This window comes from Telopea speciosissima, chromosome 3, assembly GCF_018873765.1.
Source record: "Telopea speciosissima isolate NSW1024214 ecotype Mountain lineage chromosome 3, Tspe_v1, whole genome shotgun sequence".
In the NCBI taxonomy this organism is placed as follows: Eukaryota; Viridiplantae; Streptophyta; class Magnoliopsida; order Proteales; family Proteaceae; genus Telopea; species Telopea speciosissima.
The window spans coordinates 24,194,104-24,219,466 of NC_057918.1; the positions used below are offsets into that span (position 1 = coordinate 24,194,104).

Consider the following 25,363-nt stretch of genomic DNA (forward strand, 5'->3'; position numbering starts at 1 on the left):
CCTCAAACTCTCACATTTGGCTTTTGCTGATGATCTCATGATCTTCTCCAAGGCCTCCATCACCTCTTTTGAGTCCATCATGAACTGTTTGCAGCACTTTAAAGCTTTATCAGGGCTCCGCATCAACCCCCATAAGTCCCTTCTCTTCGTAGCTGGTGTCCCGGATGATTTCAAGGCTGCTTTGAAGGATATTTGTGGCTTCAGTATTGGTCATCTCCCAGTGAAGTACTTAGGCCTGCCTATGATTCCAGCAAGACTTTCGCCCCATCACTGCACTCCTATGCTGGATCTTATCAGGAAGCGTCTACAACTCTGGAAGGGCAAGCTTCTCTCCTATGCAGGCCGATTGGTTCTTATCAAGTCTGTTCTCCAAGCCTCCTACATCTACTGGTCGAGTATCTATGGCTTGCCTCAGTCCACCATTCAGTCTTTGGAGACCCTCATGGCTTCTTTCCTTTGGAAAGGCACTGATGCCACTAGATTCCTCCGGCCTATCAGCTGGAACTTGATTTGTCATCCTTTAGAGGAAGGAGGTTTGGGAATTAGAAGGATCAAAGATGTGAATTCGGCCGGCATTATCAAGCTTCTTTGGAAGATTGTTTCTAGGGCCAAAAGTATTTGGGTGGATTGGATATATTCAGGTCTTCTCCGCTCAGACTCTATTTGGTCGGTCCAAATACATTCAGATGCTTCTTGGACCTGGCACAAGATTCTTGAGAATAGAGTTCTGACTCTTGGATATATATGTTCTCACATTGGCAATGGGAATAACACCTTGCTCTGGCTGGACCACTGGCATCCTATGGGCATTCTGCTTCACTAGGTTACCCCTAGAATGATTTATGACTCGGGGCTTCCTAAAAATGCTTTGGTGGCTGATATTCTAAATGAAGATGGATGGGACCCCCCTGACTCCACTTCCCCTACTCTTACTTCTATTTGGGCTCTCCTTCCTACAATCTCCAGAAGACCTTTCAACAGGGAAGACTGTGTCTCTTGGATGCCCAGCACTTCGGGAAAGTTCAGCACTAAATCAGCTTGGGACCTTGTCAGATCTAGCCTTCCGCTTGTCCCTTGGAGGAAACTTGTCTGGTACAAGCACCACATTCCAAGACACAGTTTCACGGTCTGGAGAGTCTTATCCAACTACCTCCCAACGCAAGCTTTCCTCAGACACCGGCACATTATGGTCTCCCCCAACTGTAGCCTTTGTTAGAATGGGACTGAAGATACAAATCACCTCTTCTTTGGCTGCCCTTTCACTCGCTCTATCTGGAAGGGCATCCTTTCCAAATGTTGGCCGTCAACCAGGAGGATTCTTCCTTTTGATCGTGAGTGGATTTGGGTTGCTATGACTTTTGGTGGCTCTACTATCTGTGATATGATTGGGAGATCGGCTTTCTCGGCGGCTATCAACCACATTTGGATGGAGAGAAATCTTAGGAAATGGACCTCCAAATCGAGATCTACCAACCAGATTTGGGATTCCATCTCTTTTGAAATCAAAACTAAAATTAGTTTAGCTGCTCCCTCTACTTGTATTGACACCCCAAGGAACAGATTCATTGTTGTATCCTGGGGCCTTTCTTCTATCACCCTTACGCCAGCGGGCTCCGCTGTTTGAGCCTTTTCTGCTGGTCCTTATCTCTTGTTTCTTCCCTCCTTTTTTAGGGCTGCTTTTAGTAATGAATTTTTTATTCACCCAAAAAAAATATCCGCTTATAATTTGTGGGTTATCCCATGATGTCCTTGATATTCTTGTCCAAAGAAATATTTACATAATGAATTAAAGAGTTTCCAAACTATATGCACAAAGACAAGCAAAGATATATCTACATAGAAATATTTATATACGCATAAAGGTATGCATTTAAAAATTCAAATATGCCAACTTTCTTCCGAATGAATATTATAAAACAAAAAGATAAAAGCTTAATAATCATTAGGAGAATACCTTCTCTATGATCTGTGAGGTTGAATCAGTTACTAAAAGACGTTGGAAAGGAGGTGGAGCAAATTTGAAATAATTTAACACAGACCTACAAGAAATGATCAGAGCATGTCTTACATCACTTTCTTAAGAAAGTAAAAAAAAAAATCGCACAAAATTTACAGCAATCATCAAACTAATGTCTAACCCCACTCTAATCAACATCATAAATTAGGAGATTCTTGTACAAGAAATAGAAGAGAAAAAATCAATAATTAATCAACAACACCTTTTTCACTAGAAGGTAAGCAATGAAGATTAATAAAAAGAAATAAAGTACTAGACCAGCAAACGTTTCTGTACATTTTTTTCCAAGAAAGTGGGGGGACAGAATGATTTGTTAAATAAACCAACAAATCCGATTGAACTTAGATTTTCACCATACCTCAATTAACCCTAATTTGGGAAGTGATTCAAATTTGACCTAATTCATGTGGCCTGATTTGAATATATTCTCATATTTCCCATTCTGTCCCTAACCCCATCAAAGCACAGTTTCAAACCTTCAACCATAACCGATTCTGATTTCATCCTCAGAATAAGTAGCTGATTTCAGGATATATCAATTCTGAAATTAGTAATCATATCTCTTAACCCTAGTTCCAGTACCCTATTTACCATAATATCCTCACTCGTACCCCAACTAGGATTCCTCTATAACTTCAGATTTAGTCATTTGATTAAACTGTAACTTTCAGCATCTCTTCTCTCCTATATAATCCACACTCGACCTAAGTTTTAAGCCCATTCAACCACCGAATTTCTTATTATCAAGATTTTTCCTAATCTGAACTATCCTTTGATGAAAAGATTCTATTTTGGTTGTTGGTTTGAGTTCAAATCCAGGAGTGTTGTGTGATCGACGTGTTCCTCTAAAAGTTAAAGGAAAAATTTATAGGACAGTCATGCGACCAGCTATGATGTATGGTTCAGAATGTTGGGCAATTAAGAATCATCGTGTAGATAAACTCAACGTAACAAAGATGAGGATGTTGAGATGGATGTGTTGCAAAATTAGGAAGGATAAAGTAAGAGATAATCATATTAGAGCTGGTTTGGGAGTAGCTCTGATACATGATAAACTATGAGAAAGTCGTTTGAGGTGGCATGGTCATGTTCAATGGAGGCCTTTGGATGCTCTAGTTCGGAGGAGTGATTTGATTCAGGTTGAAGGAACTAAAAGATCCAAGAGCAGACGTAAAATGACCCTAGGAGAAGTGGTGAGAAAAGAAATGCATAGTTTAGGCCTTGTATCAAGTATGACCTCGAATAGATGATTGAAGGGCAAGGATCCATGTAGCAAACCCCATTTAGTTGGGATAAGGCTGAGTAGTTGATATTGTATCATTTTCTCTCCTTACTATTCAGAACTTGAAGTCCCAATCGTCTTCCTTTATGTATCCTTCCTTGTCCTCTTCCACTATTTATTTCTCTTCAATATCTACACTTATACGCTGCTGACCCAAAAATTATCCCCTACAACCAAAACCCTGACTGCCCTAAATAATTTTCACTTTTTTTTACTACGAACTATCCTATATTCATAACTAATAATATCTTGATAGGCATTCATCTAGCTTATATACCATTTTTGCTTTCCGAAGATGTTCAATTTTCATGTAACTAGTGTTTGACATTTAAGCAATTCCCTGAACTAGTGCTTGAAATTCAATATTGATGTTTAATTATCATGCCACAAAATTGCAGAACTGGCAACTCACCCCAACAGAAAAGGTGCCAACTCAACGGCTCGACAGAATGCCAAAGAGGCAAGTTCATGAAGCTTCAAACCCCTTCCGCTCCTAACATATAAAGCAATAACATTAACGTCATCCTCAACATCACTGTTTCCTGTTTCACTGGTATGTCCATTCTCCCCAATCACTATGACTTTATCTTTAGAATCCAATTTCAAGCTCTGAACTAGTCGAAGTAAAGCCACTGCTCTGTCCACAATCTTTCGAGCGATAGGACGGAAACAGCCCATCATAGGGACTGTATAATTTGGATGCATAAACAGCTCGGCTAGTGAGTTCACAACTTCTTCTTCCGTCAAGCTGTCTCCCTGAGTTTGTCCATAAAACGAACTCAATTAAATAAAAGTAACTGACTACCCAAGACAAAAGGTGTAAAATGAATACTAATAAAAAAACTGTACCTTCTGCGAGAGAGACTGCAATCCGGGAATGCATCGAAGGTTAGGACAACGAGCAAGGAATCTATCCAATGCGTATTGCAGACTAAAACTCCCGTCAATCGTCATTAAGGACTTTATTCCTGTTTGAGAAGATGAACCGTTCAAATTTTTTTTAGGAGGAATTCGTGTAATTGCCGGCTTCAAACTTTGGAAGCGTTTGGAACTGAATACAGACGACACAGTAACAACTAAGAGCCTGACCGACTGTGTTGCCGAGTCCTACCATCTACTTTATATACACAGGGCGGATGAGCGCAAGGGTTTAGGGTTCATGGGTTTTGGCGGCAAGATGGAGGCCAAGTGGAGTTCCGTGCAAACACTGAAGTCGGTTTCAACAGTTCTAGACTTCTACTGGGAAAACACCACATGAAAGGGCAAAGCAAGGTTTCAACCGGTTTGGTACCGGTTATTCGACTCGGTTCCGGCTCGATTCGATATGGCCGATATTCAAACCATAACCAAATTCACATTTTCCTAACTTATGACCGAATGGTATTCGATTTCTGCAAGGCGTTTAAGTGATGGGCTGAATGACTCGGGGGTACGCATGTTCTTTTTTTTTGGGATAAGAGTAGGTAAGGTTTTTTATTTTTTTGGTAGAAAGAAGGCTATTCATTCATACACGTCCAATGCCAAACAAAGTAAGCACAATACATAAAACAGATAGAGAACATGATAAATGCGAAGTATGGATATACGGTATCGAAGACCAAGGAGTGAAAATTGACCTGGTCTCACATGCCATTGACTGGGTCGTCCAGACTAGGGGTTGGTTCACAAACACTTCCCTAGAGAACAAACTGTAAACACAGCTAAGTTAAAGCGCACGCACAAAGGTGCCAATAATGGGGTCTCCATACGTGCCCAAAGGAACAAATTCACACAACACACGTAGGGATGTAAATGGATACTCGTAAATCCGTATTCGATCCGCGTTCGTATCCGTTTAGGAGAATCTGAATCCGTCCGAAATTAATCGGATACGAATATGATAATCCCCCTATCCGACCGATTATTATCCGATTCGTTTAACAGTCCGACGGTAATAAAATATCTGAAATATAACTCTGTGTTTGTCTAACCTTTTAAGTTACTTTATTGGATTTTGTTATCTTATTTTTATAAATTTATAAGTTAAGATAATGTGATTCTTTTTATAGATTTGCTATTAGTTTATATATATTGTTTTATGCAATGTGATACATGGAATTACATATCTATTAAAAAATCGAAAGTAAAAAATGTAAGAAAATAAAAGAGCAAGAAGAGTAGAAGAAAGGGTAGTTATTGAACTCTCAAGTCTCAACCCTAATCCTCATCATAAAAACAGTAAATATGTCAACGGATAGTTGAAAAATCGTATTCGATTCGTATTCATATCCATTTAGGAGAACCAGTATTCAAAAAATCACTATCCGGAAATTATCCGAATCCGTCCGAAAATCGATAGGATATTATCCGAATCCGTCCGAATATATTCGGATACGAATATGATACTGCCACTATCCGACTGAATTCGATCCGTTTACATCTCTAAACGCACGTGTGCCGACACACTGCCATAGCCTACTTTCAAACAGACCTACCGGATAGGCAAAGGTCTAGTGGATTGGTCAGTGGAACTTCGTCCGACGATAGACGAGGATTGAGGGATCGCTGGAGCAGCCGAGCCAGCGATAATCTCGGTGCCACCTACACCAGAATCGACATCACCTACAAAGACACAAATAAAGAGAAAATAAAAAACCTCCATGAATCGAAAGCCCCTCGGTGTTGTCCGCGTAGAGCCAATGAACTGAGATTGTTTGCCGACAATGGCAAAAAATTCTAACCAAACACATAATAGGGAACTTCAAGGGGGGGAACGGTAGGGGTATGGCAAAAGGCATAGGCGCACAGTGGCAGCCAAGTTGGGAGCAGAGTGGAAAGGGTATGGATATAGGGGAAGGTGGGGCAAGATGGAATGGGTGTGGGTCTGTCGTTGCTCCATGAGGAATCCCTTGGTTGGTGCCCTGCGCACTAGATGCTCTTGCCTGAGACTGTGTACATCCCTAGGCGACAATGACGGCAACAACGACAACATAGTAGAGGGCAAAAACTGGATTGGCTTAGCAATCGGAGAGAGTAGATCAGAAAAGTAGTTAGGAGAGAGAGCAATTTCTGTTTGTTTTGGATGGATCCATTGAAACAGATCTATAGCCGCCTCCATCCTTAATAAACCCAAGCTAATGCAGTTGAAAGCCTTCGACACAGAGACAGAAACAGAGAGAAGACTAAGTGGGGCGATGTGGAGCCAACCGCAAAGACGGATAGAGAGATGGACATGATCGGAGCAGGCCATAGAGGGCAAAGAACGTCGTCCCCAGGCCGATGTGCGATCATCTGCATCTTCTTCGCTGACAAGAACGATGTTCATGGCTGAAAGCAAAGGAGGAGATGGGGGAAAGGAAGCACGCACTCAGGCGGATATCACAACACGCACTCAGATCAACAGAGTTATATTGAGCAAATTAGTTTTGCCATTATCAAATTATACTGGAATGAAAAAATCTTTAGAATTGTATTTAAAACAAAAAATCTGAAATAAATCCTTCAAACTTAAAAGTATTTGAAAGCTTAAGATAACTTTTTCAGGTTGAGAGTGTAGAGACTACTTGAGAATGATTACTAAATGCTTGGAGATAGACCCAAATCAATCTTAATCGTATACAAAAAATAGTCTGCACTTCTAGAAGGTATGTAGGAATCTACCTGCGGCGGGTCTACGACCATAGTTAGTAAGTTCGTGTATTAATTGTCATATTAATTTATGTATCCTGCTGTATGAATCAATAATCCGACTCTTACCATATTCTATCTGATAGTATAATTTTATACGTGACTATAAAGAAATATCATATTAATTATCATATTAATCACGTATTAATACATATTTATGAGTTTTAATTAAATAAAATAAAAGAACTAAAACCTAAAAGCCCAAAAGCATGTGAGAAAACCCCCAAACCTGAAACCCGAAGACCCTCGTTCAGGTTACATCTTTTTTAAACCATTTAAAAATCTATTGAATAAATTATAAAAAACTAATAAAATTATTTAAATCGAAGCCATTTTAGTAAATAATTTAGGTTTCATTTTTTAAATATGTCTAGTTGAACGGTTTGGTTTCGATTTCTACCCCTAAGCATGTTTGTTGCGTCAAGAACCCTCCAGTGGGTGCACCAAGGGTAAGATCTACACAACACAACAAATAAGCAAAAGGAGGTGAGTATCGGGCCGGGAAGTCGGCGAGGGACTCTTTGATGCCTAAGTTAGGTCTCTCTAGCAAACAGATGAAACAAGTGAGAGTTTCAAGAGTTCGATCTCCTTTTGTAGGGTGTACCTTCCCATTTATAGGGCTTGACCCCTTTGGGGCGTTGCATCAATGTAGAGGTCCTAATGTGACCAATGGAGGAGCCTTCCTATCATAAGGAGGCGGAGTGTTTCTCTTTGTTTCTATTATGGAGAGTCCCGTTTGGAGAGCCCTTTATTGGGATGAGGTCCTTTATATTAGTATGAGCTCTCCCTTGGAGGGCATCATTGGATGCTCATAAATGCAATGGAAAGTTGCGGAGTGGTTTTCCCTGTTGGAGAGTGGTTTTTTCCACTGGATTACTACATTTGGTGGCCGTTGATGTGCTTAGGACTTCTGTAATATAGCTTTCCCTAGTGAGAGGTGATGTCTTAGGCTGCATAGAGTTGGGTGTTGATAGGTTGATTGACCGGATAGGCGCGCCAACTTCTTCTTGCTTCCATGGCGAGACCCATGGACCTTTTTAGCTATGGACCTTTGCATGGGTTGTTCTTACCTGGCATATCCATCATGGGAAACACCTAATTTTGTCTTTTCCCTTGGAGGTTTCCCGTAACGATGATGAACACCCTCCAAGGCCTAGAGCCGATGTATCTATGGATGTAGTGTCAGTGTGTACTGCCCGAGTCCATAAACCGACTGTCCATTCCCCTTGTCGGAGCCCAAACCATCCTCCTAGCCCTCAGACCCCTTCAAACCAGCCTGGCCCAGCAAACCCTGGCCCAAATGGCCCATTCCTTCTCAGACCCATAATCGAAATTGAACCCACCTACCCTCGACATCGAGCCAGTTTCCTCTCCACCGAGCCATACCCTCTCATTGTTGAACAGTGTACTTCTACTGTCTATCTCACTTCGACATTCAACCAGTGGCAACCGACAGTTGATCCGTTTTCCTTGATGTCGAGTCTAGTTCATCGACAGCCACTTGATGTCGACTATACCCCAGTTAGATGTCAACTCAGCCCCCTTTCACTATCGATGTTGTGCTAAATTGGGAAGCCCAATCTTGCCATATTTTGCTCTGATTGCGATTCCTTTCGTGTCCTAGCCTATTTTTGACACCTTGGATCTCAATCTTGGCTCCCTAAGGCCCCAAGAAACGTTCCTTAATGCAACTAAACACTTGCCCAAGTCTCATTGTCTCCCACCTTAACTTTACACTCAACATCGATGCAAAGACCCCCTATTTGGACGATCTAGATGGCCTAGCCATACCTACACGAATTTGGAAGTACGCACACCCCTCTAGACCTATAAATACACCCCCTCTCACGTTGAGGAGGGTTACTTGGTGCTATTTAGTAGTGACATGCACTTGACATAGCCTTGAGTTGGTGATTCCTTAGAGATTTGCACTTCCTATGAGCTTTGCTTAGTCCCCAATTGAGAGATAGCCTCCACAAGAGCTCCTACCATCACCTACTCCCTTGCATCCTTGAATACATACATCCCACTTGAAGCCTCAAGTTCAACTTTTGGAGACACCAATCCGGAAATCTCGGCTTGCCTACGAAGTGCTTGAGCACAAGAGACAAAAGAAGTCTTTCAAGCGGCGATACTTGCTCCCCATACAAATCTCCTGAGTTATGAAAGGGAAACATCCACTTCTCCACTTTGGTCTTCTTAATAGGTAGGCCTTTATCTCTTTACCTTTTTACTTGTATTTTACGTGTTTGTTTTACTTCACTTTCATTTTGCATAGTGATCCCATATCTCTAGATGGTGATCACTCTTATTCCCTCTCTTTCTCTCTTTTCTTGATGTGTATCATGCATACTCACATGATCCCCATCTCCAGTGACATATATATCTCATGATCTTCTTAGCATTCACTCCCATGCACACATCTCTATTTTTCTATTTTACTCCCGATCTCCATGTTTTGCCATGCTCATGTTTCCATGCCTTAGTGATTTCTCCCATTGTCACTATATCACCGTTTTCGAGTTTCTCTCCTCGGAAGTATCCTGTGTATTTTTTTGATATTTAACATTTTCACCTGAAATGCTTTAAATCAGTTTTCCGAATTTTTTTTTCTTCTCTTAACTAGTTCCTTGAAATGCTTATGTGCTTTTTATGTCCTTTTATCTTGATTTCGTTCTGTACCTTATTGTTCTTTGAAAGTTCTTTTTTGTTTTGTTTTGACTGTTCATCTTCTCAGATGTTGTGAGTGATTTTTTGTGATTCAAGCATTAATGATTTCTAATTAATAGAGGTTATTTGTCCTTGGATTTGAGTGAGTTTTGACGTTTGGAAGAACTCATTGTGAGGTGGGTTCTCTTCATACTTTACAGGGGGCATATAAGATGCTCACATTGTCTGGCCTACAACCATCGAAAACCAGAGTTGTTATACCTCATGGAGCTTCATCCAATTTCGCACTGCTTCCGTCGACCTTCGCTTTCATTTTCAACCTATAGTACGAGAAATCAATCTAATTGGCATCCGAGCGATAGATGCTGCTCAACCCTATGATTATGAGGCTCAAATATATGAACGCTTTGAGCAGAGCATCAAACTCAGGATTGGCGTTGTTGGTTTCGGCAATTTCAACCAGAGCTAGAGCTTCACAAGGGAAAACCCCTAAATCAATTTAGGGATTTATCGTCTGGAGGAGAAGGTAAATAAGTGTAAAATGGTACTTAAAATAAGTCATTGAAGTAAAAGAGTAAAACTATCTTTTTACTTTTAAAACTAACAATAGTTCACTAACACCGTGAGCCATCAAGGGATTATACGTAAATGGTGAAACTATGGGGTTGTTTTGTTATTGTTTCAAACACCAGGGGGTACATGTAATCTACTCTTTATTTTTTAATGTCCCGTTTGTTTGACGGATAAAAAGGGATGGGAAACTTGTGAGGATGGGTCCCACATGTTGTGGGTTGGGTTGACAAGGAAAAGGAAAGGAAAGAAAATAGGACGGGCTCCTCTGTAGAGCGACAAAGCGTGTAGCACACATTTGACGACCTGCAGTGACTGGGCACTCAACCTAACACCCTACCCGTGTGTTGGACTACGTGCCCAAGCACTGCGGACCGTCAAATGTGCGCTACACGCCCTATCGTGCTATAGAGGATTCAAATCCAAGAAAATAGGCTCTGTTGAGGGGAAGGTGGGGTGGGATTGTTGGAAATATGGGACTCACATGTTAGTGGGGGTTTTGTTGGGGTGGAAATGTTGAGGTAAAGTTACTTTTCCCTTGAACAGTTGGTGGGACTTTGGATAGCAAAGGGGTAGGATTTTGAAGTATTACATCAGCAGACAAAGTAATCAATGATGTCCCAAATTAATCAAACAATTGGGGTGGGATTTTAAAGTGTCACATCCGCATTTTCCCACCCCAATTCTCCCACCCCACCTAAGTCCCCTCTAAACAAATGAGGCCTTTTTTACTAGGGTGGGATTTAGTGAGAGAGAGAGAGAGAGGAATGGACATGCGATGGGATACCATAGGAATTAAAGGAAATAACAAGAGGAGAGAGATAGACTCAAAAGTAACTTTTCCATGAATAGTGTCAAAGTCCTACCAAGTTGGTTGGACTTTGAAAGTGAATAGGGGTGGGAAAAAGAGGGGTGCTTCCTCACCAGACAATAATAAATGCATTTAATGAGTTCGTTTAGAAGTTTCACACATCATCTAACCAAACAGTAACATTTGTCACCCCTTTTTACTTTTTTCAATTTTCTCTGTCAAACAAACAGGAAGGCATCAAACGGTGCTAGGATGTGTGTCGGGCCCCGCTCACCCAACGCCATTGGATCCATTCTCACTTCTCACATTGGGCACCCTATGCCCCGGCCAACTTTATTGGGGATTGGGGTGGGGCTTGCTTGCACTACATGTGCAGGATGGGGGACTCGAACACAAGACCTAGACCTTAGCGAGCATTCTACAAGCAGGGCACAACCACTTGAGCAAGCCAACTGTCCGTAGAAAAAAGGCAAGCATTTATTTTGCTAGAACTGTTCACAGTGGGACCCATTCAATATAGGCACATTGTCGATATGGTTCTTAGGCTCTCTTTGGTTGGATTTCGATTTTGACTTTTAGGAGTGATTTTGATTTTTTTGTTTTTTTAAATGTTGGGTATAATTTTTGGGTAAAGGTTGGGCATGTTGGGCGTTGTGCCTAGCTTGAGTCTCTCTCTCTACTATCTCCTATGGAAATGGCCCCCTGCCCTCCCCTTCCCACCCTCTCCATATTTTTGACACGTTATTTTTAGGATATGGAAACCAATAGAAATTGAAATTTTGAAATAGTTGAGAAGTTGTTTCATTATTTATTTATTTTTTTGTGTAAATTGTTTCACTAAATTCACTTCAGCGTATGTGAACAACCAATTTTGCCCTCTGCCTAAAAGAAACCTCCCCATTGGTTATTGTTAGTCCCAAATTGACACTAAGAGAGGATTAAATCAATATATTCTAAAATTTTAAGCCTCTAATCTAATTGCATTGCTTGAAGCATATATAATGAAAACTCTAATAAATTGGTTGGTTGGTGCTAACCAATTTCATCAATCATATACAGTTACATGCACAATCACCTTGCAACCACAACGGGCCAGGTATACTAGGTAGTGCAAACCCACACTGCAAAACACATACTCTAATATTCAAAATAAATAGCACACGATAGAGACACAGATTTACGTGATTTGGCAATGTGCCTACATCCACGAAGCAATGCCCTTGCTAAGCTTTTATATATTGCTCAATACACTTCACAATTTTGATTGCTACAGCGACCAAGGAGCTTCTACCCCTATTACGCACATTTGTTCCAACAAAAATATTTAGGGCCAAAACCCTAACTCTATCAAACCCAACTTGATAGCCCCCACAATGATAATGTATAAATCAGCCTCAAATTCAAACCTTGACATATAAGATAATAGGTTTATTCAACAATAAACTAAACCTAGAATTTTAGGGGTGTCAATTCTAGGCCTGGCCGGGCCTAATTATTAAGCCTGAGAAGTTTATAATCAGTCATTCCTGGTGTGGTGCTTTAGCCTTCCAGGCGCTCGACTAGACCGACCAATTACGAGCTCGACTAGTTCTCCTGCTATTCTTTTTAATTTCACTTTTTTTTCGCTTTTTTTCTCTAATGTTGTCAACGAAATCTAACGAAAGCAAAGTTGTTTCAGTCATCATCCCTTTTCAGTCTAGTCAAACTTTGGTATATATACATGTTCCCCACTATGAACGACTTTGTGGGTCCCACGTTAACATGTTTTTCAAACAATTTTCCTATGAGGGCCTCTCTCTTATGAGGAACAAACCATTGAGCTTCTTCTCTTTTTTTTTTTCTTTGGGTAAAGAGCTTCGTCTCTTCTACTCCTCCGGATTATACGATTCCCTCCTCATTTTCTTTATCCTAATTTCTTCAAATAGTTACAATTCTACAAATTTAAGTTGATTTTATTCATATAGAGCAGGCAATGTAATAGTAGGAGTTTAATTGGTGAAAATGCGTCAATTAAAGAGAATCGAAGCAGCAAACTTTTTCTTCTTTGGAGAAAAAAAACCTTCTAACTTATTTTTCACCATTAATGGATCACATCTGAGCCCTTCTAACCAAAATGAACTATTTTTTGCTTATTTTGTTCAAGTAGAAATGATCGAAGAGGAGGGTTGTACACTGATTTAAAAAAGAGATTCAAAACTATCAAAATAAAACCTTTCTTGTCTCCCTTCACTCAATCCAATATATGATGTAATAGGCTACATCATATGGTTACTAATTACAGTATATGAGAATAAAAAAGAGTGGTTCAATGGGCTGCACTGTTTAGAGCCCGTTTAAAGACCGCCTAGAATTAAACAGGCCCATAGCACGGTTAAGGCTTGATTCTAGTAGCCCGATTATAGCCTGAGATCGACCAAGTCTGTCTAGGCCCGGCTCGATGAACTAAACGGGTGGTCATGGTGCAGGGCTTGAAATCGGTTAAGCTAGGTTAGGCCCGACTGAGACCGACCAGTTGACACCCCTGGAATCACAAACATAGGGATTTGCTCAATGAGTTACCTTAACCTCAGTAACTCTAATTGGAAAAACTGCAAACAATATTCTCCCCTTAACCTCAGTAATTCCAACTAGAAAAACTGCAAACAATATCTGCCACTGAGTTGGGTCAAGGAGGGGTATTTTAATATGGGAGGATCCTTGGATACCATCTCTCAACAATTTCATGATTCCTGTGTCTTTTCAACCACACCCTTTGTATTCTAAGGTTAGTGATTTAATTGTTGGTGGCTGCTGGAATTTTTTATAATTTCTTCTATTTTTCCTTCTGATGTATCTAAGGCCATATTACGTATCACTTTAGTACCTATTATACTTCAGATGATTGGGTTTACCCTCTTACTTAGATCATAGAACTTTTTATACTAAATTGGGTGCCAAACTGTTGTCTATTAATCATATTACTAGTTTTTGAATTTGGATTGCTCGTGTGTGGCTTTTTATTTGAGGTCTAAAAATTCATCTTAAGTTTGTTTTTTTTTTCTTTGAAAAATTTTGGTTGGTGCAATTCGCACTAAAATTAAGTTTGTTTCTTTCCAGTGAGTTTACTAAACGAATTTGGGTTGCATGGCCCTTACTTTGTGTACTGAATTCCTTCATGCTCCTCCCTTTCATCTTTTTATGAGAATCCTTTCTGATTCTGGTCTTTCAAAAGTTTAGCACAAGTACCTTATGTCGGTTATGGCTGTCACTTTCTATTACATTTGATTGATGCGAAATAAATCTATGTTTCATCGTTCATCTTCTAATCTTACTCAAATTAGTTTCCAAATGGTCTATTAAGCTTAATCTTTATCCTTGCGGTACTACTGTGACTATTCCAAATGATTCTAAATCAACTGAGTATAGTTTGTCCTTGTTAGTTTATCAAGGGCTCTATAATTTTGGTAAACCAATTATCATTTGTAATGACAGTTAAGACTCCAACACCGGTGGAGCAGGTTAGGGGCCTGTTTTGTTTCATAATGTAGATTTTCATGGCGTTGCCATAGATTTGGATACACAGTATGTGCAAAGGAGTCCGATGTTAGAGGGGTTTTACAGGGATTACAAATCGCCCAAGAACAAGGTAACATACTAACATGTAAGATGGTAGGTAAGGAGCATCATCATGGGTAAAGAGAAACCGGGTCCCAAAATACAAAGCACATGAGGGACTGCAAATTTAACATGTGATCAACTAACATGCACATGTACACGCGCACACACCCACACCCACGCCTGTCCCAATGCCGTGGAGGCAGCCCCCACCCCCAAAAAACAAAAACACACACAAAATAAGTGTAGGGTGGTAAGTCAATGGGGGATGATTTAAGCTTTGATAGCAGGACCATACCAACTTAACAAATCATAATAACCATTATATTGATTCCAAAATCAAGCTACACACCAGTATATCACTACAGAAACATCCTTTCTCACACCCACTTCCAAGTAAGCAAGCTCGGTACAAACAAAGAGTATGACTGCATGATACTGCATCGCTCATGAACCAATAACTGTCACCCTGATGTAATTTATCTCAAATCAAATCAGAAGCGCCATTCAAGGCCAGTATATCTGCACCCAAATGGAACTGAACCTAATATCTTGTTCGTATTCATACTTCAACAGCATAACTAAAGGCACACAAGACTGAGCTCCAACTTTGTACTTCTCTTTTACTTGCTTCTTCTTGTATTCTGCATGGTTTATAAATAATAAAACCAGCAACTAAGACTGGGTTGTAGCTTACAACATAATTTTTAATGTGTCGCCAATTTCTTGAGGTGATGAAAGGTGCGCTGCTTAATCCACTGTCGATCGTATGGAAGATAAGCCTGAATGGAGTGATCATAGCTGCAACCCAGAATGAAACAACACAAACATCAGGCCTATCTTAGCTTTTGTCGGAGAAAAGAATCATATTCAGTCCTCACTTGCAGCCTATAACCAGCAGCATAGTGTGACATTGTGGCCAAATCCAACATGAGATGACTAGGATACCTCCAACCTTAACCCCACTCCCCAAAAAACAGAAAAATATTTGCCTTAAGGAGAAGCCAAAACCCTAATTGCCACTCTCTTTTCAAAACCCAAATCCCTGTAATTGTAATTATCCACAGATCAACTAGTTGACACAGGTCATTTCCAAAGTCTCATCTTACATAGACCCATTGCACGTTGTTACCAATCTAGCATCTTGTGCCACCTGTGGCTATACAACTGATAAACTATAGCTTATAACTTATACACAAACCTTTTGATTAGCCATAGACGAGAGAGAATTAAGGGTAGTTACTAGTAAATAGTAACAGATATAACACATAAGAAATTAAATGCAATGGGTTAGTGACGTACACTAGTGCACTCAAATCTGCAAGGCCATCAATGAAATTGTAGAGATCTGCAATGTCATACGTGATGTTTCTGATGGCTGGATTGAGCTCCTTAAGCTTCCTTTCATATAGTGCACAAATACCTGTCCATGATGAAAGATAAATGTAAGAGTAGCAATCATCAATATGAAAGATGTTTGAAACTGCCAAGCTAGTCACACCACATTATCCAACAATTCAAGATGTTTCAATTTATTCTGTGATCTAATAGAGAAAAAAAGTGATTGAAAGATTACACTTCCTATCAAGCGTATAGTTTCTTGGAAAGTTATTAATTGGATCCCCAACTGTACATCTCTCAATGAAATGATAGCTTTCCTTTGGGAGTTCTTTAATCCCCCCCCCCCCTTCACTATGACCGCTGATCTCCAGGAGTAACTATCCAGCACCATACAAATCAGCCCCCTCGTGTGGAAGAGTTGGTCACCCCATCCAGACTAAAGAAACCAAAATATAAAAGAAGAGGAAATATGCCTTTTAGCCCTACTAGCAACTAACTATCACACATGTAAGTGGAAGTTTCAGCTGCTCTGCAGTTCCTTCACCATCATTCAAGTAAATGTCAGTTTATGAAGAAAGAGGTAAAGTGTTGAACTTTGTAGATAGTACTGGACATTAGAGTATGAAAATGCCAACTTTAGGGCTATACACCAGACTACTGAGGCAATCAGGAAGTAGCACAAAAATGAAGCAAAAACAAATTCATGAATAGTTATTTGGTCAAAGTGCCATCTACACAATCCTTTTTGCCTTCAATTATTCACTTTTTTTTGGAAGGGATGGGGGAGGGGGGGAGTATAGCCTCAAGTTCAAGCTTCCTCCAAAACATACTTGGCCTCACTCTGACTGCAAAATGAAGACCATCAACTACCTGCCAATTCATCTAATTTTGGGACATCTAACCACATCAAGCTGGTGTCCAATTTATTCTCCCATAATTATGAACAAATGGTGGTCACCCAGAGTTACAATTGACATTAGGAAAAATATGGAACTATCAGAAGTTGGCACTCAAGATGTAAATGAATTAAGCATAAGGTTTGGAACAGTTATGCTATTTCACATCAAACTCTTGTACATTAAGTATTTGAGCTGCAATGGAACAAAGTAGCAACAATCTAATAATTGAAAGCATTGATTAATTCACTAACAAATTGATAAACATAGGATATTTACATGGGAACCAACACCATGGACGCCACATTCCCATGCTATCATGTAGTACAGATCTTGACATAAGCAACAAAACAGTTGCTTATGTCTGCACAGTTTGAACAGTATGTTGTGTCATTCGTAGAGTTGGTACCTACCACTCTACCAGAACATCACATACAGTGGCTCAAGAGTAACAATATCAGCCCTCAACCATAAAAACAATAACAGCAAACAGCAAGATGTTCCATCCATAGAAGACAAGCTGTTAGAAAACAGGTATAGTTCAAGAAATAGCAAAGAATACCATCCATTGCCTGACTTATTGATTCATAGTCCATAAATGTTCTAGTTGCTCTGTTTGGAGATGTCTGCATCAAAATAATTGTATGCCTGTTAGCCTGCACAAGACAAGAAAAGTGAATTGCTTCGTGCATCAGCTAAATGCAATCATTAACCTAGAAAGGCTTTGGGGTGGTTACATTTCTAGTCAATTAAGTAGTCAACAGTGAGGATATTGTGACAAAGATTGCAATATAGCTTCACCCTTCACTAGTTTTATCCTAAATGGAACTTAGAAAGATATCATTGGACTAAATTTAGTGAACATTTTCAGTGCAATGCTCCAACCAGTGATACACCATGCAATGGGCTACAAGATATCAAGGACACTCCAGTACCCCAATTAAGTTAAAAATAAAGTGGCATGCAGAAATGCTGTTGATTGAAGTTAGCCATAGGATTCCAGTCACCTAATCACTGTCAGAATTTCTTTAGAATATTATTTATTCTGAGATAATAATTATTTTGGGACAATAACTTCATAACATCCTTTTGTTTATATTACTAACTTACAAATTTCAAGGACTTTAATATTGGCTTAGCAGTTACATGATGGTTGAGTACGTGAGTTTGATGCAAGGAAAATGGTTATACTTCTGGGGAACCTTATACATAACATTTTTTTTTCAACATTAATTCCCAATGTGTTCAAAGTAAAAAAGGATTTTCATAAGTTGCATCTCGAGGAATACTGTCTTAGATTTGAAACCTCAAAACTCAAATTGCTTTGAAATAAGAGAGACGTTGAATGGCAAAGGGACTTCTTATGCTCTTTTGTGCATAGGAGGTGTCTTGGTGAAGACAAAAAAGGAGTCCCTCAAACTCCCAAAGGTGTTTCAGAAATACAAAAGTATCCAAAGACAAAAACAAGGGTGTCTCTTGAAGTTGTAGAAGTCATTTGAAAAGAAAATTATATGGCTTAAATCACTAAAAAAGAAGGGTAAACTACACTTGGGGTACCCAACGTTTGGAAAATTATGTTTGAGTACCATTTTTTAAATTTCCAATTATACCCCACCACCGCCGCTGCCACCATCACCGCCACTTCCACCACTCACCCCTTCCCTCTCTTGCTCGCTCTCTCCTCCCCTACCCCCGCACCCGCAACCCAACCCCACTCCATTCCCTCCCTGCCCCCAGCTCACCCCCTTCTTTTGCAAATCCCACCCCGGCCCCCTTTTTCTGCAACCCACCCCCTGTTTTTCCTCCCCAACTCCCTCTGCAACCCTGCCCACCCCTCTTTCTGCAATTGCTATCATGTGAAGACATTCAATTTCCTGTGACCATCTTCTCCCTCTCCGATGCACTCACCCCTCTCCCCTTCGCTGCCTGTTTTTTCATCGCCGTGGCCTAGGCAATCTGAAATCTGAAGTAGACACTACTTATTTCCCATCAACAGCACTGTCCCCCCCCCCTCCCTTTCCCTCTCCCTCTCCCTCTCAGCTGCCCTAAACCCTCTTCAATTTTTTATTTTTTTTTTGTTTCCATTCGTCTTGACTGAGGAAGGCTGGAATCTGCAACAACCATCACCTATTGTTTCAACAATCGTACTACCACTCAACTGTAGTGCCCTGCTGAAGCGTGTAGCCTCCCTATGGAGCCCTCTGATGACCTGCTCGAAGAGGATTCCCTGCGCTATTTTCAATCATTATGATTGGAGGAGCCAATGGAGGTAGATGACATCCTCTGTCACTCTGTGGAAGCATCAATGCGAGTTGGAGACTATAGTTGGGAGGGTTATTGCGCAGAAGCAGCCACGCCCAGAGGCTGTTAAAGGTGGCAGCACCTTAAATCCCACTGCCGGCATGGTGGTGGAAGCCCAATCGAACGAATATATTTCATTTCATGAAGAATGGCCTGTAGAGGCAGGGAGTAGGAGCCCAGCTCCTCCACCTGAGTAGTGGCAGTGCTAGTGGTGGCACCGCCGACATTGTTTCGATCTCGTTTCAATGGGAAGCCAGAGAAGCCACATACGTCTGCAGCGGATGGCTAAATGGCATGGATGACATCGAGGTAGTAGGTGAGGTTAGGAGAAAAACCAGAAGCGCCAGACATTAGAAAGGGAGAGGAGATGATAAACCCAACAGAGAAGGGGAGAGTGCATCGGAGAGTGAGAAGATGGTCACAATTATAACCCATTCCCTCCCCACCCCACCGGAACCCCAATCTCCTCTCTCCTCTGTACTGCCCACACCCTCCCAACCCCACCATGCAACAGCCTCTTTCCTCCCCTGCTGTCTTCCCCATTCACTTCCATCACCAGAGAAGACACCTAGGGTAAAATTGGGATTATAAAAAAATAAGGACACTCAAACGTAATATTGGTGAAAAATGAAGTACCTCAAGCATCATATTTTATGAAACATGAGACACCCCAAATGATAAAATTCCAAATGTTGGGTACCCTAGGTGGAGTTTCACAAAACATTGTGATGCAGAAGCTGAAACCATGATTAATTTGGCTGTTCTTTGATTTTTTGTTGGAGCCTTTTTATTTGTTTGTTCTTTTAGCCTAGGGTTAAAACAGTCTTTTTCATGGTTTATCTTCTTAGTTCCTCTCCACGATTTTAGAGGGATTAATATTTTATTTTATTTGTTTTAGTTGTTTACACTTATACTCCTATTTAGAGTATAAGTCTATTCTATGTTTTATAATTAGGATTCAAATTAGGAATCCCAACTCCTAATCTGATTAGGATTGCTTTAGATTGATAATTTGTAAGGCCTTTTGGCCCCCCCTTTATTATTATAAATAGTAGAATTGTGGGAGGCTCCCCCACCTATTATGTTTGAAATTTTGTTTCTTCTTGCTGCTGCCGCCATGACTGCTGCTGCTTCTCTGTCTTGTGTGTCATATCAAGACCCCTTGTGAGTAATATCAAGGGCTAGGGCTGGAGTAATCCGGCAACTCCTTGCATCTTGCAGATCGGGAGGTTCGTCTTCTTCTTCCTTCAAGTTCTTCAAGGTTGCTGCTGCTGAAATTCTGCAATTCCAGTAAGAGTTACAATTTCCTGCAACTTTATCATCTCTTCTTCTTACTTCCATCTAACCTAATCGACTTCCCCAAACCCTAGCTTCATCTACATTCATCACAGCCCTATTCCCTCGTCAGATTACACTCAAAACCTAACCACAGGTCCATCACAGTAACCCTCCCACTCGATCTCAGTTGCAGCCTCACCTATCCACTACAAACCCTAAATCCCTCCCTCAACATAAAAACCCAGAAACCCTAAAATCTGCCTAGACCTAACCAGCCATCAAAACCCCCACCAAAGTCCAGCCGAACCACCCCCTCCCTGCTAGGAAAACTCGACCTAAAGCCCAGCCCCTAAATCTGCCCCTAAACCCTAGTTTCAGCTTAGATCCTAAATCTGAAAACCCAAAACCCTAACCCTAATATTTCTGAATTTCTATTTCTTATTCAAACCTCATTAAAACCTATTCTAATAGACTCCTAAAATTCTGCAGACCATTACCCAATAAAACCCTAACTCAATCTCCCATTCCTAACCCTAATTTTGCCCTAGTTACCCTAAACTGCCCATTCGGCCAACCCTAAAACAGAACCTGGTCCTAAGTGAGATTTATTTCACCTAGGCTACATTACATTGGGTACCCCAAGTGTAGACTTTTGACCTTAGCATGGTGTTCTTGGTTGAATCCACTTGCAAAACTGGAATTCAATAATAGGAAGTTGTGATTTCACCTACACATACGAGAAGGAACATGGGAAATGCAACTGTAAACATCAGGTTTCTAAATCCAGGCTATTATCCATATTGAAGGGGCTAAACCTAAGTAAATGCAGAAAAATGTTTACTAGGTCCAGAATCATAACTGCCATTCTTAAATGAGCAAGAATGACAATGAAGGGAATAACCCAACCCCCACCTCCCAACAAAAAAAAGCCATTTGAAATTTGTAGAATGTAGATTCTGCACGCACTATATTAGTACTAGCAACAGGGATACTAAAGGTGAACATTCATTACAGAGAAAAGCTAGTATTAAACTCCTGTGTCACTATCATTTCTCCTCAAGAAAAAAGTTTCACATTTGGAACGGATGAGGATTCATAAGCGCATCAGTTCACCTACATTTGATAGTATGGTTAATAAAACATCCCATTTATATTTTTTTGAAATAAGCACAATGAAGAACAAAATGAAAAATAAAACAACACGCCTAGATTGATAATACCACAGCACCTGCTCCTACGGCTGTGTTCAATTTTCTGTATCCGAAACAGCTGATTCCATTAGTCCTAGGGCTAGAGCAACGGTTTCTGGCATATATATCTTAGGTTCTTAACTCTTAAAAATAGAGCCAAAATACATCGAAATTTCAAGTAAAGTAGGGGGCAACCAGAGTGGAGGAGGGAGCAGAGTGAGAGCCACTACAGGGGGCAACCTCCACGGTGATTTGCATCGGTGAAGTATTATGACCACACATGATTTAAGAGAAGCGTTCCCACTCTAGCAATAAAACATCCTAATCATAACGGTATTGTTTCAAATTACTTAAATACATGTAGAACACACACTTGCATCCCAATCTAAATCAGCTCAAGTAACCCATCTCTGAATATTCGCCTACTAGAACTTCGGTTTCTAATCATGAAATAAAACACATAATCAAGCAGAATTTATAAAAAAAAAAAAAAAAAACCTCGTTGCAGCTCTTGTGAACTTCACCACTTCTGTAAATTCCCATAAAACCCTAATTTCACTGAAGGAAATGAATTATTTTCCTTCCAAGATTAACAATTACTAGTTGTTCTCTATCTAAGGTGGATTTTAGGAGGCGGCTCCGAATCTATCATAGAAACCAGAAAACTATCAAACTGATAAAGGAGAAACGTTTACCATTCAGATTGACAGCTAGAGATCAAAGAGATAGTTCGTTGTAGAGATTGGATCGACGGAAGAGAAAGGTTGCAGTCTTGCAGAGTAGCAGAGAGACTCAGAGAGAGAGAGAGAGAGTCGTTGCCTTTTGCGCGTACGCTTTGGGGTTTTTCGTGATGTATCCCCACAGATTTTACATTATTCCTTTTCCCTTTTTTTTTATTGATAGCATTATTCCAATATTTTCCCGTCTAGAGTCTAGAGAGTAGAGATTCGTCACCATTTGCGCGTTTCAAGTTTTGGGGTATTTTAGTAATGTAACCCCCGGATAATATATTTAAGTATTTTACTACTTCACCCCTACGATATTTTCTGGACTATGACACTCTTGTTGTTGGATAGAATTTTATTTCGCTATATTTGGAAGTCCAAAAGATAAAAATAAAAAGGGTTTTTCATAATTATTATCCCAAAAACTTTGATATCTATTATTACCCCCCTAAAAATTTTCAAACAATTGTTACCCTCCCCTGTTTGCATACTAATAACAAATTGGTCTCCACCGTTACATACCCGTTACGGAGGGGGTTAGTCGTGACAATGTGCCATTGTCATGGATGTTTTAGGATCAAAATACCCTTATATCAAAACATAATAAAACAAATCTTCAAATGGGACTCTTGCTCTTCACTTCATCTTCTTCATTTACTCTTCACTTCATCTGTTGCAGCAAATCGGAGGAAGAATCTCTGGTCCGACCTCTTCCATCTCCAACGCAGCTTTCGTCTATCTCTTGAAGAATCTCTGGTCCGACCTCTTTCGTCTCCAACGCAATTTTCTCCTTTTCTCTTCTTTGTTCTTCATTATTCTCCTCGCTTCAACCACAATAATGGCTATTCAGAGGAATCCAAAGTGCAATAAATACTAACCCAGATCCCCATTTCTCATACTAATCATCTCTATTGCTTCCATTTTGTTTCTCTACCATCTCTCCACTTCAATTTCTATTGTTGGGTTCTCCTTCCCTTCTGTAGGACCCCTAGTGAAGGTCGTGAAGAGTAGGTATCACAGACATCATGCATTGGAGAAGTACTTGTACTGGGGTGACAAATCGATTGCCCTGGCAAACATTGTGATTCTTGCAAGGGTCTGGGTCATCAAGAATCTAGTTTGCGTTGCGCTCTTGAAGAAGCCATGTTCCTTAATAAGTAACTCCATTTTCTGGGATTTTTATTTTCTTTCTTTTTGCTGCTATTTCTTTAAACTCTACATTGAAACGGCTTTATGGTGTGTTTAGTCTTCAGGATTTGGGCATGCAGATTCCTTTTTCTTTTTCTTGTAATTGTTTTTAACAATTGCTTGATCCGAAGGAGAAGAGATCGGAACCCATTTCCATGTTTGCATGCTACACATTCTGTACTCTTTTCGAGCCTACTCCCAAAATTTCCTGTTGGTCTTTCCTTTGTCTACAATATTAGTTATAGATTTGATACATCAGCTCGACATATGGCATTGAATGCATGCAGAATCAAAAGTTTACCTAAACAAAGGGGTCGGTTGTTCCTTTTCTATTTTTTTCCTCTTTCCCCTTGTTATGTTCGTAAAATAAAAATTCTTCTCTGTTACAGAACTTTTGTTATGCCTTCGAGGATGTGCATTAATGCAATACACAATAAGAAGGGGATCCTCCATCAGTTCAGTAATGCAAGTTCAGAGGAAGGGTAGGTTTTGTTCAGAAATCTCTCTCTCTCCATTTCTGTATTCTAAATTGAACCTAATATTTAGAACAGCTTCCACTATTTTCCTGTTTGGAATAATTTATTACATTTTTTGATCCATTATTTGATGTGGGTTTAGTGTCTGGGATCTGAAGCTTTCTCATATTATCTGGTAGATGTGCGGGGAGCTCTTGCGCTATGGATTCATTGTATGGTTACTTCTGCCTGGTTTGGGGTTTTTTGTTTCAGAGTTTTTTTTTATCTGTTTTCAGCCCAAAAACTTTGATATCTGCTATTCCTCCGGTTTGCTACAACAGGTGAAGTGAAGAGGAAGTGAAGAAGATGAAGTGCAGGTGAAGTGAAGAGGAAGGGAAGAGGAAGGGTCCTATTTGAAGATTTGTTTTATTTTGTTTTGACATAAGAGTATTTTGGTCCTAAAAAATCTGTGACAATGGCACACTGTCACGACTAACCCCCTCCATTACGGGTATGTAACGGTGGAGGCCAATTAGTTATTAGTATGCAACAGGGGAGGGTAACAGTTGTTTGAAAGTTTTTAGGGGGTAATAGAAGATATCAAAGTTTTTGAGATGGTAATTATCAAAAACCCAAATAAAAAATATTTGAATTTGAGAAGAGAGATAGGCATGTAAACTAATCATTGCAACATCACAAATTTTTTATCTTATTATACTTTTTCTTTTCTTTTATTTTAGCATCGAAACTTTTTCTTTTTCTTTTTTATGTAAACAATGATCCCATTGAAATACTAAAAACATCTCTTATTTATAAATCATCGATGGACCCTTTTCTCCCTGGTACAAGTCCCTTGATCGGATTTTTTTATTAGTAACAGTTAAGGTTGCTCCATTGTGATTAAGTGGTCACAGGTTTGAGTCCGGACACGGCCTCTTTGTGAAAGTAATGGTAAGGTTGCGTACATGATAACGCTCCTCGGTCCCCTCAAAGGTGGGAGCCTCATGCATTGGGTACGCCCTTTTACCCTAATACTAGGACTAATGTGTAAGTCACAGACAATGGCCAGTGTGTTTGACTGCTTTGGACGAGGGTGCAAGTTTGGCTTAACCCGAAATCCTTCAAAAAAAAATTCATGTTGGGCTTTTCGGCAAGTAGGTTGGGCTAAGGTTGGTATGTTCATTAGGGGTGTAAATTCTAGATCTAGCCCGACAAAACTGATCGAACCGTCCGATTATAGCCTGACCCAGCTCGACACGTTTAGTAACCGAGCAGTCTCGATGTGGGGTCCTAGCCTGTCAACCGTCCGACCGGACCGACTGAATGCTACCCGACCTAGCCCGACCTATTTGCTGGTTTTGAAACCATGTGAACTGAAT

At 40.2% G+C, this 25,363-nt stretch overlaps 2 protein-coding genes and 1 long non-coding RNA gene across 5 annotated transcripts; 1 reads left to right on the forward strand and 2 right to left on the reverse strand.

The window, feature by feature from the left end:
* Nucleotides 1–1,890: 1,890 nt before the first annotated feature.
* On the reverse strand, nucleotides 1,891–4,394 carry LOC122654366 (midasin-like). The gene is made up of 3 exons (XM_043848432.1): nucleotides 4,149–4,394; nucleotides 3,712–4,055; nucleotides 1,891–2,039 (listed from the first exon to the last, which is right to left on the reverse strand). Exons 1-3 carry the CDS (start codon nucleotides 4,251–4,253, stop codon nucleotides 1,943–1,945), a joined length of 546 nt encoding a protein of 181 aa, XP_043704367.1. The 5' UTR covers nucleotides 4,254–4,394; the 3' UTR covers nucleotides 1,891–1,942.
* A 10,510-nt stretch (nucleotides 4,395–14,904) lies between these two features.
* LOC122653696 (enhancer of rudimentary homolog) lies at nucleotides 14,905–25,363 on the reverse strand. 3 transcript variants are annotated; one of them, XM_043847632.1, is made up of 4 exons: nucleotides 25,350–25,363; nucleotides 17,410–17,503; nucleotides 15,913–16,033; nucleotides 14,905–15,411 (listed from the first exon to the last, which is right to left on the reverse strand). In XM_043847632.1, exons 1-4 carry the CDS (start codon nucleotides 25,350–25,352, stop codon nucleotides 15,318–15,320), a joined length of 312 nt encoding a protein of 103 aa, XP_043703567.1. In that variant the 5' UTR covers nucleotides 25,353–25,363; the 3' UTR covers nucleotides 14,905–15,317. The 3 variants fall into 3 exon arrangements, with proteins under 3 accessions (XP_043703567.1, XP_043703566.1, XP_043703565.1); XM_043847631.1 differs by lacking the exon at nucleotides 25,350–25,363 and adding an exon at nucleotides 22,312–22,394; XM_043847630.1 differs by lacking the exon at nucleotides 25,350–25,363 and adding an exon at nucleotides 18,215–18,235.
* Nucleotides 23,424–24,227, forward strand: LOC122653697. Its single transcript, XR_006331846.1, has 3 exons — nucleotides 23,424–23,498; nucleotides 23,919–24,011; nucleotides 24,185–24,227. It is a non-coding gene; the product is annotated as an uncharacterized LOC122653697 (long non-coding RNA).

What these genes read in the sequence shown, in the direction of transcription:
- LOC122654366 (XM_043848432.1), bottom strand. Translation starts at nt 4,253, where the DNA reads ATGACGATTGACGGGAGTTTTAGTCTGCAATACGCATTGGATAGATTC. An exon ending in TGCAGTCTCTCTCGCAGAAG is followed by an intron (nt 4,056 to 4,148) that starts GTACAGTTTTTT and finishes GGACAAACTCAG; the next exon opens with GGAGACAGCTTGACGGAAGA. An exon ending in TTGGCACCTTTTCTGTTGGG is followed by an intron (nt 2,040 to 3,711) that starts GTGAGTTGCCAG and finishes CATTTCTTGTAG; the next exon opens with GTCTGTGTTAAATTATTTCA.
- LOC122653696 (XM_043847630.1), bottom strand. An exon ending in AATAAGTCAGGCAATGGATG is followed by an intron (nt 16,034 to 17,409) that starts GTATTCTTTGCT and finishes CATCATGGACAG; the next exon opens with GTATTTGTGCACTATATGAA. An exon ending in GCAGATTTGAGTGCACTAGT is followed by an intron (nt 15,412 to 15,912) that starts GTACGTCACTAA and finishes TCTGGGTTGCAG; the next exon opens with CTATGATCACTCCATTCAGG.